General features: G+C 35.0%; 1 protein-coding gene across 1 annotated transcript in view; it reads left to right on the forward strand.

Annotated features, from left to right (window-relative positions):
* SGCZ (sarcoglycan zeta) overlaps positions 1 to 20280 on the forward strand; it is a 187394-nt gene that overhangs the window by 112629 nt on the left and 54485 nt on the right. The window contains exon 3 of the mRNA XM_085058881.1: positions 10030 to 10117. Coding sequence (XP_084915007.1) covers positions 10030 to 10117 — 88 coding nt within the window. The remainder of the gene's footprint in view (positions 1 to 10029; positions 10118 to 20280) is intronic.

Genomic DNA, 20280 nt, shown 5'->3' on the forward strand with positions numbered 1-20280 from the left:
TACCGATGTGCCACAGCACTTTGCCTGCTCCTGTTTGCTTGCTCAGGATTGCTTGCATACCCTGGAGACATTTAAATCTCCCTTGGTTGATCGCAGCACTGGCCCTCCTTGCCTGGTTGGCTGCCAAGGGCTGTGCTGAGGCTCCTGAACCTTGGGGAATCCCTGTACAGCTTGATCTCACCCCTGATCTTTCCTTCAGTAGGAGCAGTTTCAGCTTCGCTGACTGAAATAAAAATTCAAAACCTGTTTGAGCAAATTTGATTTTTGATGAAATGAAATTATTGAACAAGGGAAATGAAGAGAAAATCGTTTTTTCAAGGTATCAAGCTGATATTGGAGTATGTCATGTAGATTTATTGCCAAATTATTAGAGGAACCAAAACAATTTTCAAAATACATGCATGATTATACATTCATTATTTCATTCAAAGGTCTCCTGGTGCAAGTTGATGCATCCATTATATAATCTGTATATACAAGAATATCTTCCATTACTTGCTGAGAAGTTGCCACCCTGTGTTAAAGGTTAATAAATTCAAAATATAATATAAATATAGCATTTTCAGAGGATGAAAATTTAATGATTCAGATTTTCTAATATAAAGGTTATAGGTTAGTACAAGTATATAAAAAATTAACTGACTTTTTTTTTTTAGATTGACATTTAATCAAATAATATTTTCTTGTATTCTTGAAATAATGCACTTAACCTTCCTCCCCCACCCCCATGGCATTGACAAATGGAAAAGCAAGGATGATTAAAGGAAAAAAAAAAGAAATACTGTATTGAAATACCACAGAAGTTTTCTAGGACTCTCTTTAAAAGAGTTTAAGTTTGCCAATGACAGCAAACAAGTTCTTCCAACGAGATGTTTCAGAATTTTTTTTACAGGGAAGAATATTTAACGGTAGAGTGAGAATTAGTTACAAAACTTGACTTGAACTGACTTTCCACTTTTTTGGCTGGCAATCTCCTGTATTCAAGGTGCCAATCAGCTGCATAATCTCCATGGCAAAATGGATAAAGTAAAAAATAAAAGAAATGTCCTCTTCAGGGGTGAAGTCGTCCCACAGTCAGTTACCAGGTTAGGGCAGTTACAGACATATTAGAGTCCCAGAGGACCCAGTTTGACTGATAGGGCAGTTTGTCTTGTAAATAATGTGCTGCAGTTTAGAAAGGACAAAATTGATTACAGTTCATTAGTTAAAATTTATATTTGAGGAATTTATTTTTTTTTAGAGTCTATAAGGACTTAACTATAAATGTCAACCCTATATAAAAGTAAGAAATTACCACTGGGTTAAATTAATGTTGTATGTTTTTATTTGAAGGGAAACTGGAACCTTTAAATCAATTTTTATTGGTCTCTGCAACTTTAAATACTTTAAACACTTACTGTCTTACCAGCTTCAGCTGGTTTAAATCCATAACGAATGTGACAATGAATGCATGGTCAAATTCTGCAAAAGTTCTGATGTAGTTTCACTTGGCCATAAATTGTTTGGACAGAAATGATGGAAATATTGGAAGACTACAGCATGGTTACATATTAGGTCCTTTGGCAGAGAAATGCGTCTCTATGCTCAAACATAGTTTAAGAAGTCTCTGCTCTTTGCTCTTTTTCTGTCTCCTGGTTGGTCAACCCTATCCTCCTCTGCAGAACTTCCCTCTTACTTCTATCAGTTCAATGGTTTTAGTTGAGCTGTGTTTTTAAATTTTCTTAATAAAAAAATCTAAATTCTACTTTTTGCTATTGTCTGTTTGCATTCTTTGGTAAGCTGGATCATTTGAGTGATGAGATTAATGCTTTTTCTTAGCCAAGAAGAAAAAGATAATGCAAATCTGTATACTGAGAGAGTGTAAACCACTATTTCTGTCATTATTCTTATTTGATCCTGAAGAATATGAAAATTCAGCCTTACATCATTGAAAGTATTGCAATATATGTTTTTAATTGTCTTTAAACTTCTGGGGACTTCTCCAATCTTTATTATTATCTCTATAGCACCTTCCTTTAAGTATATATTGTCCTTAAAATTCTGAAGAATGACTGGTCATTCACATCAGTAATCTTTGTTGAAAAGGGTCACTAAACTGCTTCCCAACACCAAATATTCTATTAAAGTTTGTTACTCACAGACAAGATTTTGTCTGAGGAAGCTTGGTATAATTAGCTCTGAAAATACAAATCAGCTGATAGACATGTTTGTTTTAGTGCCAAAAGGAGCTTAACAAAATTAAACCTGAGTATATGACAAACAAATTATTTTCATTGCATCTTAGAATCAAACAGGAAGATATATTGATTTAATTATAATACTATGAGTAGGAATTTTATAAATTTTAATATTTATTAAAATGTTAACTAGTAGAGTGAATAATACCTTTGCTTAGTTCAGTATAAACTAAGTTCTTGTGACAAATTTTCTTCATCTTATTTGAATTGCAGGACTGAGTTTAAGAGTAAAATATTTAAAGTCACAGTGGTTTCAAAAGTGCATAAATCTCCAGAATCCTGGAAGGGCTGAAAAAATTCAACCAAGAAAGAAGTTGTTAGACAGGTTTCTTAAGATCCTCAAGAATTCCCATTAAAAGTTCACTGTTAATATTTTTTACATTTATTATAAAAAATGTTACATAGACAGCTTTTAGAGTACATTTGGACAACTATGACATAATTTTCAAATATCCAAACACTTTGACAGTTCTAAACCAAACACTTTATGCTTTACAGGAACCATTTAATGAAATGTACTAACCAAGTTTAAATTTTATTCATTACCTTTGCTCAAAAGGCTGAAAACACAGACCAGAACCTTTTTCACTGCCTCTTAGGATAAATGTGGGGAAAAACAAATTAGAAGCTAAAGTTTCATTGAAAGGTAAACTGGAAATATTTTACAGAGATTTTAATAAGTTTATAGAATAATATTAGTAAGATTACAATGGAAAGTTAAGTATAAGGGTTTGTACTGACAATTACTGTAGAATTGTATCCAGAATTACTTGGAACTGTTTGATCATCTCTTTACATTTAGGAGAGCTTGACTAGCTGCCTGAAGCACAACATAAAATATTAAAACTACTGTCATGCCACTAATGAAGAAAAAAAAGCAGAAGGCATTCTCAATTTTTTGGTATACCATGTGCACTGCTTTGCTTATGCAGAAGCATCAGAAGTACTCAAACATTCATGCAAGCCAGAATGAGATCTTTTGGCAGTTTAACACTGTTGCTAAGGAAATACAACCATTTTAAATTTCTCATATTGCTCTGTGATTTTGAATTTTAAAGGAATTCAGTCTTTAGGACTCCACTGATTAATTCTGCAGGTTGCAGAAATTATCCCGGTCCATGGCGTTTCTCATGTTGTTCCAATCTAAATGTTATCTGTGAAAAACTGCAGTTGTGGATCTCTAGTTGATATAGTCTTTGTCACTGGAGACAAGTTTTCTTCAGTTTTTTTAAAATCTGCAGTGAAAAGTGTTTGGTGTGGAAAAATTACCCAGTTACTGAAACAGAAATAAATTCTGAATAGCTACAGAGTTGAAATGAAAGTCAGATTGTTAATTATATCCTTTGGAAAAGATCTGTGTTATTAAAAGGTGACAATTATCTCAATGGCAAAGTTGACAATAGTGCAGTTCCCACTGGGAAATAATATGCTTCCCTGAAGGGGCATGTGCCACATCCTTCCCTGAACCATAATCCTTTTTACAGGATTTTATTTCCTCAATTTTGACCTTCAGAACAGGTCTGGTGAGTTGTTTTAAGTCTGTGATTGGCAAGTCTCAAAGCAAATTTCCTAACAGAAAGGAAATTTATTGAACCACCTAGACACGTCCTACAATAAAGGTGGGGATGAATATCTCCTTTCCAAAGATAACAAGTTTTAGAGGAGGCATGGAACGAATTCTGAGCTCACATATTGGCCACGTTTGTGTCATACTAATGTCAAAGCTACTTATTAAATATTTTGCAAGGTGAAAGAATATTGAACAGCAAAACCTGAGGTAATACTTTTCAAGGTCACTTTCCATATGTTGATATGTCAGGATTAAAGGTGAATACATGATAAGCAGGAGATATTTGGGGTTTTTAATCTTAAAATACTCTTCGTCTACTTGTTGTGTTCAAGATAATGTACCATTTTCTATTGATTCTTCATAAACTGGGGTGATCAAAAATGCATACTTTGTTAATAATGAGTCAGATTAAGATCTCGTGGTTCTGCCTGGAGGACTGGAAAGCAAAGACTGTTCTGCCTTACTTATTAGCTGTTTAAATACCTATTCAAAACTGAAGATGCCGTACCAACCAAATAGGTATGAAACATCTTCATTCCTTTTTATATCAGCAGTGTTTGTTAATGGAGAATTTTACTGTTGTCTTTCAATGTGAGAAAGTGTCGCTGTTGAGCCGCTAGCAGAGAAAAAGACCCGAGTTCTCAGTGTGACAAGAAAGAAAAAGTTTATTATTTTGATTTCAATATATATAGACTTTTCAGAGGTCGCCCAGATTGGTCAGTCAGAAACCTCCCCCTAGGCCTGATTGGCCAGGCCTGAACTGTCCAAATCTTGAGACACTGTTTCAAAACATCCAAACTTTATCTTTGTTTATAAAACACAGACAGGTGTTCTCACGGGAAAGACCTGTGCTAGCCACAAGAAAGCCACGCTCTCCTCCCTCAGGTGGTAAGAGAAGTTGCCAGCGGATGTCATTTCCCCTGGGAAATTCAGATCAGCCCTAATCATAGAATCAGGAATGGTATGTAGTAAAGAAAGGAGGAGGAGAAAGAGGTTTTATAGTGCATTATCACCTAGGGAGGCTTAATGATCAATAAGAGAAAATGATGAGAAATAATGAGATGGATCCTTTCTTATGATAAGATAGGAGACTTCTGGATGTAATGCAAGTACACATGGTCCTGAAGACTGTAACTGACTGCAGGGAGTATGGAAAGGTGTAAGTCATGGTTCCATAAGTAAAGCAGTTAAAAATTAGCTTCTCTTCTTTTAAAGCCAGACCACGTGGAAGGTCATCTGATTCTTCTAGCTGGACAGTCAAAACTGAATTTTCTCAATAAAACCACAGAAGTCACTTTCACAAAAAAAAAAAAAAAGCTGTGATTTTAAGTGTAATTACTAGCAATTATGTTGGAAATTCAGATTTAAAAGGACAATTAGACAGGAAGAACACTAAAATGTGATATGAAACTTTGTTTTGGAAAAGCAGGGATATAGAAAATACTAACTAAATTAGATCAAAACTCATTTTGTCTCTTCAGCTCAGAATTGCCCAGGAATAACATGGACAATAAATTATATTAATTTCACCCTATTTGAAATGTGGCTGTGTTGTAGTCCCTGCTGTCCTGACACCTTGGGAAGATCCTTGGGAATATTTTGAGAATATTCTTGGAAATACTGAATATTTGTAAATATTTATGTAAAGGAATATTAGAAATATTCTTGGAAAAAATGTCATGGGAATATTCTGATGCAGAATACTTTAATTTGTGTTTTGACAGTTCCAAACTTGTACAAACATCCAACAGGTGAAATGGAGCCTTAAATTTTTTAAGTACTCAAGAGGTCAGCAATTGATTTCATTTGTAGGTCCTTTTCTTTCTAATATTTGCTAATTCAAATTTCTTCATGTTTGTTTAGGGCTAGGAATAACCTTAATGATAGAAAGGTTGTCTATCTTTAAATTAGAGATTCCAAGCCCTATGAATGTGTGTTTCTTTAGTCCCTGGAGCTTTATCTTCCGTCTGTATTATTACCTCCCCATTTGCAAGGAATGTTGCTAAAACACACTGATGTTCTGATTCTGGACAATGGGAAACTTCTGAAGAATGCTTTTTCCATCCTCTAACAACTTCTTTGCTCTGCTTTCTACACTTCTTGACTGACACTGCGTCTTTCATATCCTTCTTCTAAAGTTTTGCACTTAATTTTTCTAAGATGTTCTTCACACTTCTTGTCACTCATTTGCCTTAACTGCAGTTTCCCAGGTAGTTATTGCACTCCTACTCATCTGTTCTTTGACTCCCTTGGTCTGCTGCACTGACCAGAGTACTAAGTACTTTCTATTTCTTTCAGTTCTCATTTTGTTCCTATGGTGTGGTCAAATAACTCATACATCTTTCATTCTTCTGTTGGGGTCATTGACCAGATGTAGACAATCAACTTTTTCAGTGGCACCATCAGTATGAATCCTGAAGGCAGCAGACAAACTGTGGTGCTCTGGAGCAGTGGGAATATATGTTGTCTTTATTTTTAAAAATCTGCTAATGGTGGGTTTCTCAGCAAACCAAAGTCTAATACTGATTCTCTTTTCTTTTTTCTGTGAAGGTGCCTTGGCAATGCAATGGTCATTTTGAGTCACTAGTGTATCAGGGTATGTTTGATAAGAGTCCTATTAGGAAAGGTTCTGCCATAACTATTTTAGCTTCCCATATTGGGGATAGGCTCAAATTAACAATATATAACCTTGCATCACATAACCATGCATCCTCTTACCTTGCATCATCTTACAAACTGCCAACCAGTAGAGTAGCAGATCTGGAGTCCTACCTATGCATTACATTACTTTTTTACATCAATATGATGTCATGTAGAAGTCCAGAGACCTGAAGTGAAGCACAAAAATCAAATCATAAAAGAGCCACTGCTTGTCCTACAACAATGTGGACATATTGGTACTGTTCCTGAGTGTCAAAGTTGGTGATGTTATCATAATTAGCTGTGTTCTGAGCATAAATCTGGGATTATATTTAATTATACAGTGTACCATCTTACCTAAAGTAAATGAATGTTTTATTAAACTAACTGGAATTAAATTACTCCATTTAAAGAGTTTCTAATTTAAAGGGTTCATTTTGGAAAGACTCTTCAAAACTGAGCTGATTAGCTGGATTGCCTATTTCAATGCTGTGCAAAATGCATGAAATTTGTCCAAAATATGTTAAAAATAATTGAACCATCTGTAAAAAAATGAGCTTTCCTATGATTGCTCATGCAGAATATTTTTTGTAAAATGATTTTATAAAGCAGTCTATCAGTCTTTCATATAGTTACCGTAATATACTCATCTAATTTGAAAAATAAAAGCTGGTATTTATGACTGAACTGTGATTCTTACATAACCCATCCAGAAGGGGTTCAAGTGGGGCTGGAATGAAATGAGCCCCCAGGGAGGATGGGTAGGGCCAGTAAGTGCTGGTAGAGCCTGCATGGCCCTGACAGTATCCCTCTATAATATTTTAGTTATTAGCATATTGGCATTATTAGAAGCTCTGTGTAATGGTTAGAATGTTCTTACATTGTTGGCTTTTGTTAACTATGGCATAGTTTTTGAAATGGCATCACAAATCATTGCAAGCTGAAGATTGCATCAAGAGAGTAACAGGTCTGTTCATCCAGAGAGAAAATTTTCCAGTATTTTTATGCTTTAGATATATTTGTGTTCCTATGGCTATTCATTGCACTTTATACTCATCTTACAAATCAATAATTCCACTGATTTAAGCTAAGTCTTCCCTGAATGTCTAGCTCCTCTCAGTAGACTATCTTTGAATTCGTTGAACCTCTGTCTTTAGGCACTGCCTGTGTAAAATAAAGCGCAGGTAAACAATGTAGATAAAATGCTGGACTGCTTGAATTGATGGGAGTTTTGCTACTGTATTTTCTCTGGTCCAGAATTTAAGCTTGCTGCTCAATATTTTTCATCCAGAAACTGAGGAATATAGATTTAAGTTCTTAACTTCTTCATCCCTTTTTTATCTTTTATATAAGACAAGGAAAGATGAAGAAAGAAGACTTGGCTCACCTAATTTTTCATTATCCTGTATTTCAGAATTTGATATCCAAGGTTCTTTTTTTTCAAATTAGAACCTGAGAGGCAGATTTTAGCTTGAGATTTGTGTGAAGTATTTTCCTATGGTGAAAGGAAAGAAACCTTCAAATCCGACTGTGACCAGTCTTTGTGAGTGTAAGTTCCCAAGCCTCTGCTGAACTGGCAAAAATAGGCATGGCAGCATCCTCCCTTGCTAAGGGTGAGATTATTCTAACTGCGAAGACTTTTCACCAAATAGTCACTAAGCAAAAGTAAAAAGGGCTCCTTCAAAGCCTTTGGCCTTGCAGATGCCTATTAGGACAACTACCTCTCCCAGCGCAGCAGTTGCCTGGACTAATGATTTTCAAAGGACCATAAGGAAAGTGGAAATCAAGTGTTGAGAAAAAGGTCCTTAGCAGCTGTTTTTGTTGCCAGAAGCTCCCTTGATTGCATCACATGTTTAGCTCAAACTAGTCAAATTGAACACAGTGTCTCACTGATAATTATAGGTTTTTTTAATCTAGAAAAATGGACAAGCCAAACAGTCACTTTCATCTGCCAGACCCTGTGATGCAGAGCTAATTGGCAGGGTGTTAGAGAGGTCATAGCATAGTCCAGTGAGAGATTAAATACACCTGAACTCTTTGAAATTAGCTAAGAATCATTTCAGACTTCCCAGGGAACCGATTATCCCTTAAAGTTAATAATCATAGTGGAAACAACTGGGAAGAGTGTTCCTTGTGCAGGAAAACCCTGGATTCAAAGGAAAGGACTGTAAGGCATGAAAAATTTTCGTGAAAACCTAATGCATCATCTAGGTAAAAATTAATCTTTATCTATGTCTTCTTAAGTCCTTTCCTTCTCATCCAAAATAACTTTCAAGAACAGCAAGAACCAATATATTTAAAGACACACATCAGGGGTCTATTTAATCTTATATGCTCAATCCAGGGATGACCAATAATGGATGATCAGGGAAGAATCTAAGAATGTAACAAGTATATAATAAATTTCCCAAATATCTTCCTAGCCCTTAGTCATTCCTACCTAAGACATATCCCCAGCTGTTTCTGTGAGATGTCTAACTGCTGTTGGATAAACATACATAAGCATGCTAAGTGCTAGCAAACTACCAGGAGCATTAAAGTACCCACGGTCTCACTGCAAGCTTCAGGGATGAACAGTGTGGTATCAGGTGATTCCAGAGAGGAAAGTGCCTCTCTGCAGCATCAGTCACAATCCTACTTTTTCCTTCTCTCCTGCACTCACTGCACTCCAGTGAGAGCATGATTAGTGAGCTCACTCTTTTTTTTTTTTTTTATTTTAGGCTATTTCTCCTGGCTCTCTGTTGAAGCTCTTCCCCTTTCCTGTGCATCTGCACTTCCCCTGGAGGAGTGCACCTGGCTCCTCATTCTTCAAGAAGCAAAATCCAATTCCTTTTGAGATTTTTTTTGTGCTGGCTTTGGACACAGGATAAGCTTACCACATATATTTGCAAACATTTTTCTCAAAAGCTTAAACCTACTTGGATGCTGAGAGCCATGTAGTCATCCTGCAAACTGACTCCAAAATTGTTAAGACTGTATTTAACATCATAAAGTGTTTGTCTCCTTGCTGTATCAGTTTGATCCCTAGTAGTGCCTGTCAGGTAGTATTGGCAGTGGATCAGGGTCCTCTGTTACAAAATCTCACCTTCCAGTGCTCTCTTTCATTGTTTTTTGAGATTCTTGATAAATTCTTTTATCTTCAAAGAAATGCATGTCTGTGTTTGTGAGGTTTTAGTAAGTGCAATGCAAATATTATAGATTGTGCAGATTAATAGATTATTGCAGTACAGTGTTGGTTAGGTAGTTAGAAAAGTATAAACTAACCATATATGAAAAAAGCTAGTGAAACAGGTTTGTGTTAAGGCTTTTTGAATTTGTAACTTGCAATATTGACAGGAAATTAAATCCAAATTATATAAATGAATTTTAAGTTGTATGCACAGAGATTTTAAGTTTAAAATAGTATTTTTGGTATTCTTTAGTACAAATATTTGACTTGTAAAATATTTAATAAAATTATTAAAAAGTGCTGTTATACTTGACACAACTTCCCTCTCAGCATGCATGTTTATATTAAGTTCTAACTTAATTTTTACCTCAGTTTTTTGTTCTCTCATTTATTGTCTCATACATGTTTCCCAGGATAGCCCACTGGTCTTACAGTCTGACAGAAATGTAACAGTGAATGCGAGAAATCACATGGGACAGTTAACTGGACAACTGACAGTAGGTGAGTGTTCTTTATTGGCTGTTATGTTTGTCAGTTTAGCTTTATTAATAGGCTTCATTGATTAACATCACATATAAAATATTACTGAAAAGTCAAGAAAAAAAATCTCATCACCATCCTCAAACAAAAACTACTGCATACAATGGATCATAAGTGCATGATTCAGCATTAACTCAAGGAAGAAAAAGTAGAAATGCCTCAAAATAGTTAAAACAGCCTAATGAAAAATTATTATTTTTGAGACCACTGTAGCAAAACAAAGTGAAAAAGCCTCAGCAAAATAATTTTCAACAACATTTTCAGTGGGAAAATAACCATAATTTTTGTACAATTTCTGTCAGTATTCCATTATTTCAGTGGCAATTGGTTTGTCCCTGTCACTTTTGTAAGGCATTTGTATCAACACATATTCAAAGTATTTGGAGTAACAGAAAGAAAAAAAAAAAAAAACAGGAAAAACCAAAAATCATGCAAAGATCATACCACCAGTATTCATGAAAACTGATATTTCGCAAAGTACAAAGTACAAGCAATTCTAAATGAAATGGAAGTAAAAAAATCCTCTACTTATCTGTTTCACTTACCATGTATTTCCCCCTGCTTTTATGAAGTTTGCTGTGTTATACTTTGTTTTTAGTAGAAATCATACTTCTTGTGTTAATAAATATGGAGTAATATTTTTTATATTTTCCAAACCAGAAGAGTATTGATATCTTAAAAAGTATTCTTTTAAGAATATTGGCCAAAAAATTCCCTGGAAAGTGATGTACTAGTTCTATTACAAACCAATGCATATTGACTGGAAATGGGATAAAAAAATATAACAACATACATGTATAAGACCTTAATATATAAAATTCAAGGAGGCACCCCTTAGACTCTATGTGTTTTCTTTTTGTTTCACTTCTGGGTTAAGATGTGTTTTATTTCTTTCTTTTCCTCATGTGCCGAGGTTATGCCCACAAATAATTTTCAGTTAAACTCTAGTTGTAATCTACTCTAAGTTTTCATACTGACTGGAGACAGTGGCTTCTAGTTGTAAAAATCTTTGGCAGTGTGCACAGTGACACACCATCTGCACTGATTTCCCTGAATGACCACATCAAATGAGTGTGCAAAGGTAACCAGACTTGCTAACAGGTACAGATGAGGAAAATTAAGCTAACACCTGTTCTGGCCATATTGTACTTGCCCAGTGCAATTATGGAATGCAGTTCTGTGTCATCTGGTAACTATATTGTTAAAACCTTCTACTTCAGCTGGTAATTGCTAAAAGGTGAGTTGCCCATGGCAGACATTCACATTGGCTGAAATAGATATAATATTTTTATCACTGATGCTATTCTGGCAGAGTGAATCCAGCCCTGAAAATGAGTGTGAGTACATTGAGATTGACCTACTTAAAGGCATCACACTAGAGGTTAATATTCTAAAAACATGTAGACCTGAAAAAACATGTGTTTTTATGTTACCATCATTAGGGTGAACACATTAAGCTTCTTGGTGTGCAGCTGGTGCAGCCTCTGGAGAGTAGAAGCTTGTTAAATTGCAATATTGTATTTACATTATTTTTTATTCTTTATCTTCCTCTTCATTTCAAATATGGCCTTTATTATTTCTTATATCAGTATAAATATCCTCTTTCTTTTTTTCTTAATCCCCTGTACAGTATTGGATGCATGTTAAAGCATCCATCTCTTATTAAATATTTCTTTCTTAGTAAAGACAGTCACAACTGCCAGTAGAATCAGTAAAACCTGGATATTCTACTATTAGAAATCAAAGAAATTAACAGGAACCGTAAAGTAAAATGTATTATTATGCCCTCCCTTCTAATTTTTTGTTGTTGTTGTTGTGTAAGGCAGAACAGAGAAAGACCAGTTTTTACTCTTGCCTAGGTAAAAGCATGGACACATTTGCTGAAAGAATGGGAGGGAACTTTTCTATACATGGTTTGCTGACATAAGAAAATATTTTTTTTCTATTAGCTGTAAATGTGCCCTAGAAAGTCCCTGTCTTTAAAAATGCTCTCTGTCTGTTCACTAGTGCTGTGTGCTGAAGTAGCTGTTTGTGTGGCTGCCCAGTGAAAGGAATGAAAATAAACACTGAGGAGAAATATTTTAAGCAACAACAAAAAAGTAAATTCTTGTCTTGGGGGGAGAAAAAATCTCATTAACAACTTTGAAATGTCCTTATCTGTTCATGTCTTTTAAGAGTTGAATAATAATAATTTAAAAAAAAATAGACTACCAGTTTATATGCATGGCAGGAGCATTCTAAAAAGAAAGAAGAATGCCAGTGCATTCAGAAGGATGATAATGCACTTTTTATACATGTGATATCATTGGCATTTTAGCTGCATTTCACAGGACTGAAGTGATATTACAAGCCAGAAAATAGGCTGGTCTCATCCTGTCTTTGGCAACCAAATTGCTGCTCATGTCAAATTTTAGGACAACTAAAAACTATTTCCGTGATGTTTGAAACTGTGCCATGCAAGACTAAGACAGCCTTAAGAGTGTATAATTAGCATTGCGATGGAAAGATAGATTAATGTAAAAAAAGTGTAGTAGGGCTGGGAGGAAGAAGACTATATGTTCACTCAGGGAGATGGAAAAAATCCAGGGAACTGTTAACAGGTATTCAGTTCTGTGAGTGACTATGAAAGACAAAATATGTCATTAAAGTGCATTAGAAAATATTGGGAAACATCCTACCCTAAGAGGAGTGAAGAAAAAGTACATTAAATAAATTTAAAAAACCATAAACCATAACTAAAGGTGTTGGATGATTGACTGTTGGTATGTTTGAATGGTATAAATTCAAGTTATCCTCCAGGTCATACAATACCAGGGGTGCACCCATTATTGCAGTACAGTATTTTTATGCTAGCACTACAGACTGTACAGAGAAAGTCACAGCTGTAGCAATGCTTTCTGTTGGGATCTGTACCAACTGAGCAAGAAATGTCGGTGTGAATTCCAGTCTATTCATGACATATGGTCTGGAAACTGCCAAGTTTGTGTCTGGATCTCCAAAAGAACTCCACAGCCTTCAGTTTTTAGACATGCCATTAAAGACCAATGGAGCAGATGTAGCACAGACGTGAATTGTATGTACAAAATAAAGATGAAAAGATGACAATTCATTGAATTTTGTATATAAGCTGGATAAGTGATCACATCTCTCCCCTCACAACCAACACCTTTTGCATTATGCATTCTGCTGAATTATCTTCACACAAACTTTTTTCTCTGTTTAATCAATGTTTGCATAGTTTAAATCTGTATGGAAAATTATCTACTTCTGTTTTTCTACCAATCTTAGAAATGCACGTTAATTGCTCGCCTTAAGCCCCAAGTCTTATGTCTCCATGCTGTCTGCACTTACCATATATGCTTCTGCCTCTTTTTGAGTGGAGGACATTGGGTTCACAATCACTAAAATAATTTAATGTGAAGTTTGAAATGCACATTTGTATTTAATATAAGTTCATCCTCAGGCTGGATTATTATTTCAGCAATTTTTTTAAGTGATTTTTTTTCCTTACTTTTTTTCTTACTGCAATAATTGTTTCTGACAGGTATTTCTGCTACTGCTTGACCCTTTTCTATTCATAAAGAACTCTGGGGATATCTGAAATGTGCAAAAAAATGCATTTCATTTCTTCTACGCTTTGAGCCCTCAGACAGAATCATAACTCTCACAGAGATCCAGATCTGTACAAGTCACAGCTTTAGAGAGCTCCTGAACCTGTTGCTCTACTCACTGAGATCTTCAGAGCCATGCAAATTGAGAAAAAAAAATTGAATACCAATGAAAGTTATATCACACTCTTGCAGTTACCTTTCGAAAATAGCAAGCAGATGTTATGATTTTCAATTACAGCACTGCTAAAGACTGATAGCAATGCTAAAAGATATATTCAAATAACTTGTCAAATTTGGAGATCCTTTCCATACATCTGCCACAAAATTTGTCTTGTATATTAGAGATTTTTTCTTTAAAATTTGTTTCCTTACTTGCTGTGTTCCATCAAGAGTACATGGGTTATTGTGCAGAAAATATTGGATGTTAGAAACTACAGGTATGTAACTTTGTGGGAGTGGGAATAGTCTCCTTCATCATTCACACCTATATCACATATCATTAAGTGATTCCTTACCAGTAACACATTCAGCTACCCCTTCACTTCTGAGGTGTTCAAAGTAACTCATTACCTTAATGTGGCCTCTGATGCTCCCTTTGCAACATTTAGATATCAATGAAGATCTGAAGCAAGATACAGCCTTTCAAGTATTCTCACTTTTAGAATGATCTGTGGGAGTAACAAAATCTTATAATATATCCTTACTATATGTGGTGGTAACAGTACGAAGAAGGTAAATGTAATAATATGTGTATACATGCTGCTCTAGATCTTTGATATTATTGTCAGGCATACTTAAGATTTTTAAGAACTTGAACTAAGTATCCATTAATAACATGCTTAATGAGATGAAATGTTTCTGGGTTTTTTAATATTGTTTTCATACACAGGAGCCTCAAATGTAAGGTCTTTTCTCCTAAGTGTTGCAAGAAGAGGATGGTTTTAGAATTATCATCCATACACACCCTTTCCTCGTGGTAGGAGAACAGAAAAAATTGGTCTCACCTCTTCTCTTTCTTACCTGCATAGTTGTTCTTGTATCACGCAGGGTAGGGTGCTGAGAGGGAAAGGATGGAGTTGGTTTACAATCCCTCTTTAGTGGCCTCTCCCCTTCAACTGGGCAAACATGGATTAGAACTTGTCAGGAACGTGTGAAATAAAGACTTTCTCCTTCCCCTTGCAAAGAGGTTTGCCTACTTGTTCCAAACTACAGTGAGATTTCCAAAATCTGATATACGCTAAACATTTTGCTAGTCTAATTTTCATATTAAAGCAATTGCTCTTGTAACCACTGTTGCATAGTAGGGTAATTATTATAGCTAAGAAGATATATTTATAAAACAAAGCCAGATAAATGAGTTTTCCAGTTCTCAGCATTCCCTCAATTTCTTTTCCTTAACTGAAATACAAACTGAATAATTACAAATTTTGGTCCCTAATATCACTTTAATGTGTGCAAATCAAAAATGTAGGCAATTAATTTTGCCATACCTAGATGAATTAGTAGTTCAGGTTTTGCAGTTATATACAAAGAGAAGTATTTCACATTGAAATTCAGACCGAATATGTAATATCTCAAAATATTCTTTTGGGACATTTTGTCAGTTATCAAGTTATTCTCATTGTGACAAAGGTTTTTAACCTACAGTTATGTGACTTCCTCTTAATTTTCTAATACAAAACTAAATGAACACAGAATCTGTAATTTCTGGGCTAAATTACTTGCATTGATTATATTTTTTCAGATGTTTTTGCACCTTAAATGGAATTTTCTGTTGACAGTTACTTGATTGTGTGGTGTTTCCTTGGCTTTAGACTACTTATCATTCAGAGAATATTTGGATAACTTACACAGGAAAATTTTATACATTGTGAGTGCACTAATTTTAAATTATAGTGTTTCTTAAACTTTTATAGCCAGTTAAGCACTCCTTCCTAATTTAGGAATATATACAATTTATCAGGAGGTGGAATTACAATTCTTGTAGTTTGTGTTACAAATCCATTGTCAGATCTCTTAATTGGAGGTAAATATGAGATAGTTTCCTCTTTTTTTATATAGGTTAGTTTACCTTGTACTTAAATGTAGAGTTAAAGGATTTCTTTCAGCTTCAGGACTCACTGCAGAAGGAATGATGGAGCAGTGCCTGGAAGGCCATATGGCTTTACGTCTCCTCCTGGAAAAGCACGTGAGATGAGCCAAGAGGCAGTCAGAAAGTGAGCCATGTTGCTCATAACAGTTGAAATGTCCAGCTGGAATCTGAGTCTCATCCCTCCTCATAATTTACAGTGCAATGTGACGTTGCCTCAATTTCTGTCTGTCTACTCCATGGAAAAGTCTTTTTTACAAACCATCTGTGCTGTAACAGGTTTTGTGATAGGAGTTAACCTAATATATATACTCTTAATGACTTTGGCTAAACCATCATGAGAATCCACTCCTATTAATTAATTATCTTGAAGTGCCGTATTAGGAAAATGTGAAGCTCTCTGAAAACTGGTCAAAACTCTGACCTCTTTGCCAGCACTTTGATGGGTCTGCCAAAGTAATCCTGAAAAACTTAACATCACAATTTAGTTGAAATTCATCCATATTTCTCTTTCAATTCTCTGTTTAAGTAATTTTCAAATAATAGAAAGCATCAGGATTTGTTTGTTTTGATTCAGCATCAAGAGGCAGACAACTCTTTTCTAATTTTTGTTTCTATTTCACTTGTAAATTAGTTGCATAATTTTCTGTGTTAATCTTCATATGTGCCTTTGAAATTTAGCTATGGTAAATAAGTCCTTGTGACAAGCCCTTGCATTGACTGGTTTGAAAAATTTTTACACATCCATTACACAATTAACTCCTAAAATTTTAAATATACAACATCAACCATTTTCAATCCAGTTTATGCTTGGTTAACAAGATCACTTTGAAAGAGAGATATGCTTTACACAATATTTCTGATTGCATTTGATAAATTAGGTACATTTTCAATTTTTAAGCAGTATCTTTCATATCATAATGATGATCTTATTCTATGTTATGTGCAGACATGACAATACATTGCTGTTTAATATTTGAAATACTCTATGGTGTAAAATATGTCTTAAGTCTCCCTCACTGCCACATGAATTGCTGCATGAAAACTGTGCTGTAAAAACAGAGTAGTAAGATATTTTGCTGTCGGTTTTTAGGACTACATTGCAATTCTTTTTGGTAGGTATAGCCATGATTTAGCCTGATACCTCCTTCCTGAAATACAAGAGCATATCACATCAGTTATGTTAGATGTGTCAAGAATTAAAAATTCCCTATGAATAAACACAACTGTAAGCAGCAGTAGGGCAGTAATTGAATTCTGTGGAATTTCAGCATGGTTATTTCAGTGGAGAGAGAGTACTTAGGCATTGTTGGTATTAAACAGCTTTAAGTTTTATCATCCTCAGTAGTATGTTATACATAATCTTCTCTGAATCTTAAAACTAATAACTTCATTACTTCCAGAGATGGGATCTTAAGACCTCTTCCCCCTATTTCTGCATTCTGTATATCTTTTTCTTCTTTCTACTTTCTTCAGACTCTTACAGTTTTTGCCATTTGAGTCTTGATCAAACTTTTCTTCTTTTCTTTCTCTTTCCCTCAGTCTGAGCTCAGGAAGACTATTTCTACCTCGGATACAAGGTACAGCTCATGTTAGTTCATATCTGAAGTTGTATTGATCTAACTTGGAAAGCATCTTTTCTGTCTGTAACTGACAGACAGAAAGAAAAACATACTTTACACTTTTATAAGAAGTTGAATACTTCTCTGTAACATTTGTACCACAGACAAAATACATACAGCTTATTTTCTTTCTTTTTTTGTCCATCATCTAAATTTGAAGGGAATTTTAAGGCGCAGTACCTGATGTTTGATGTGGTGCTGGCAGGAACACCTGGCATGATAAGGACTGGTGGCATACTGGCTTCCTGCAGGGCAGTCTTCAAAAAGAACCTGCCACAAGCCTCCTTTTCTCATGAAAGCACAATGATCTATACCCACTGTCACTTCAGAGGTGATATGAAAAGGATGAAAGGGAACACTAAATCAATGTTTTCCAGGCAGAGATCATGGAGAGGGAGCAGGAGTGCAGCAATGACTGCACAGGGGTATCCAATCTGCTTGGTATGAGCCTCAGCTTGCTGCCTTAGAAATCTGTCTCAGTGCTAACTTTGACCCCAGAGCATCTGTAGTGAGTCTGGACATATAGGGAAGTAGATTTCAATTATGAATGGCTATTTGGCAGTGACACTGCAGTTGTCTGGTTACTTGAGTGCTTTAAAGCCCTTCTATTTTACATTATTGTATTTTAAATACAAATCTGGACCTTTCCACTCTTTCTAGAAAATTGGCACTGAAAAATAGGAGAAAGAGGTATTCTGTTGTAATTCTCAAATAATTTATCCTCTTCCCATGCCACCCAACCTGACCCCATACTGTATCAGAGGACATGGAACTATGATCAGTTGATTGATTTAATTGTAGACATAGAGTCTGAGTGGGAAGGGGTAATTAGTGTTTTCACGGTGGTGCAGAAGTGTTAGTGTTTAAACATTAATCCATTACCATCTGTCCTGCTGCTGTTACCCACATGCTGTTGGCCACTACAGACAGCGTAACTACTACCCAAATGTTCAGAGCAGGGAAAGAGAAGTGACTTCCTTTTGTAGGAGAGACATCCCAAAAGTCAAATAAATGGTGTTATTTAGAGGTATATAAGTAGGTTTTAGAGGTATGGGAGTGGGTTTGAAGGATGCAGCAGACATCTTCAAAAGGTGGTTCTAATTCTTTGTCTTTAGCTTTATCTAAAGCTAATATTTCATTTAACTTCAAAACCAGCTGCTGTGCATGCATTGTGACATTTACATGGCTGCTGCTGGGTGCTAAGCATTATTAAATCACCTACAACATCTGGACCTTTAACAAGTCTCTGATAGGACATTAAGATTTTATTTTTACCCCTTTTTTCCCTGATGTTCAGACAGCTCATTAGTATTGTCAGGAATATATTGTTCTAAGGGGAGTGGCTTATGTGAAGGACAAAATAAGGACAAAAAATGAGAAGCCAATTTTAACTTAATTAAATACAAAAATATAGTTTGAAAGAAAGAGAAGAGCAGTGAGATCTTTCTGCTACTCTATTTCAGAGTTGCAGAGAACATTTGGAGGTAGAAATTCAACAACATGCTGCTGCTCTTAAAGGTATTGAAATAACAGCACAGAGATTTGTCAAACATAGGGGTGAGAAGAAATTTGATTGTAGACTTAGATTCTTTATTCAGCTGCATTATCTTTAAAAAGTCTGAGTTCTAGAAGTTTTTTTACTGACCCATCTATGGGAAACTAACCTGTTTCTATATGTGAAAGAGATTCTTAAGTGAACAGTCAGGCTTGGAAACATTTGTGCTTGCCCATGAAAATTACTTGTCCATGTGAGATTGTGAACCTCTTAGGTAACAGGTTCTAGTTCATATCTATGACTAATATTAAACAAAAACAATAAAAATATTTCCCCTCACATATCATTAGGTTATCAGAAATTGCATCTAAGTGTTTTGTTGCAATTAACGTTGTTTTCGAAAAACAATATTGAAGTTTAATTTCTATTTATTGCACTACTCTGAGTCCTACAAAAATATACAGTTCCAAAATCAACTTCAATGTTACACAGTAATTTTAAAAATTTATAAATAAAATTGTTTATTTGCCTTTTTTTACCTCCATTTAGAAACAGGATTGAGCTTCAAGTTCCATATTATGCCAATACTAGACATATTTAATTGTTCCATTTGTAGATGGGCAGAGTTGTGTTGATGTGATTTGTCTCAAGCATGTACAGGATATTTAAAGGTGTATTTATTGTGGATTTTTATATTTTCTTTAATACATAAATATATCTCTAAAATTAACTTCATTTTCCTTAGGCTATTCTTAGAGTGATAAATATTGCAGTTGTAGCTGAATTATGAACAGATGGCTTTGAATTAATGATTAGCTGAATATTTTTAAATTTTGAGTAGATTTCTTCCTGTGAAGAAAAGCATTCCATAAATCTGAAATTAATTAGTCACTGGGAATAGTTATCACTCACTGAATTGCTAACATGAATTAGAGATCAAAATTATACAGAATGAGCATTTTTTTCCAATCAAAATTAAGGACTATATTGGCTTTAAAATAAGTTATTACATTAGAGTTCCAAAACTTCATTATTTTCCTTTTGTGTTGTTCTGTACAGATACTTGGTTGGAGGATTGTTTTGTTGCTCTTTTATTTTACGTATCACCAAGGCATCTGAACTCATTACAACCTTAAAGTTTTCAGGCACTTAAAGCTTCCTACTCATTTTGCTTCTGGTGCAGAAGAAGAAGGAGCCAGGTCCTAATTTAGCACATCTATTTGTCTCTAGTTGAGTGATTCTGGTTGGCTTGCCACACTGCCAATGCAAGAGCTTTCAGCTCGTCCAGATGAAAATTCCACCAGTGC

Source organism: Lichenostomus cassidix, chromosome 4, assembly GCF_008360975.1.
Source record: "Lichenostomus cassidix isolate B80296 chromosome 4, HeHo_3.0, whole genome shotgun sequence".
Classification (NCBI taxonomy): domain Eukaryota; kingdom Metazoa; phylum Chordata; class Aves; order Passeriformes; family Meliphagidae; genus Lichenostomus; species Lichenostomus cassidix.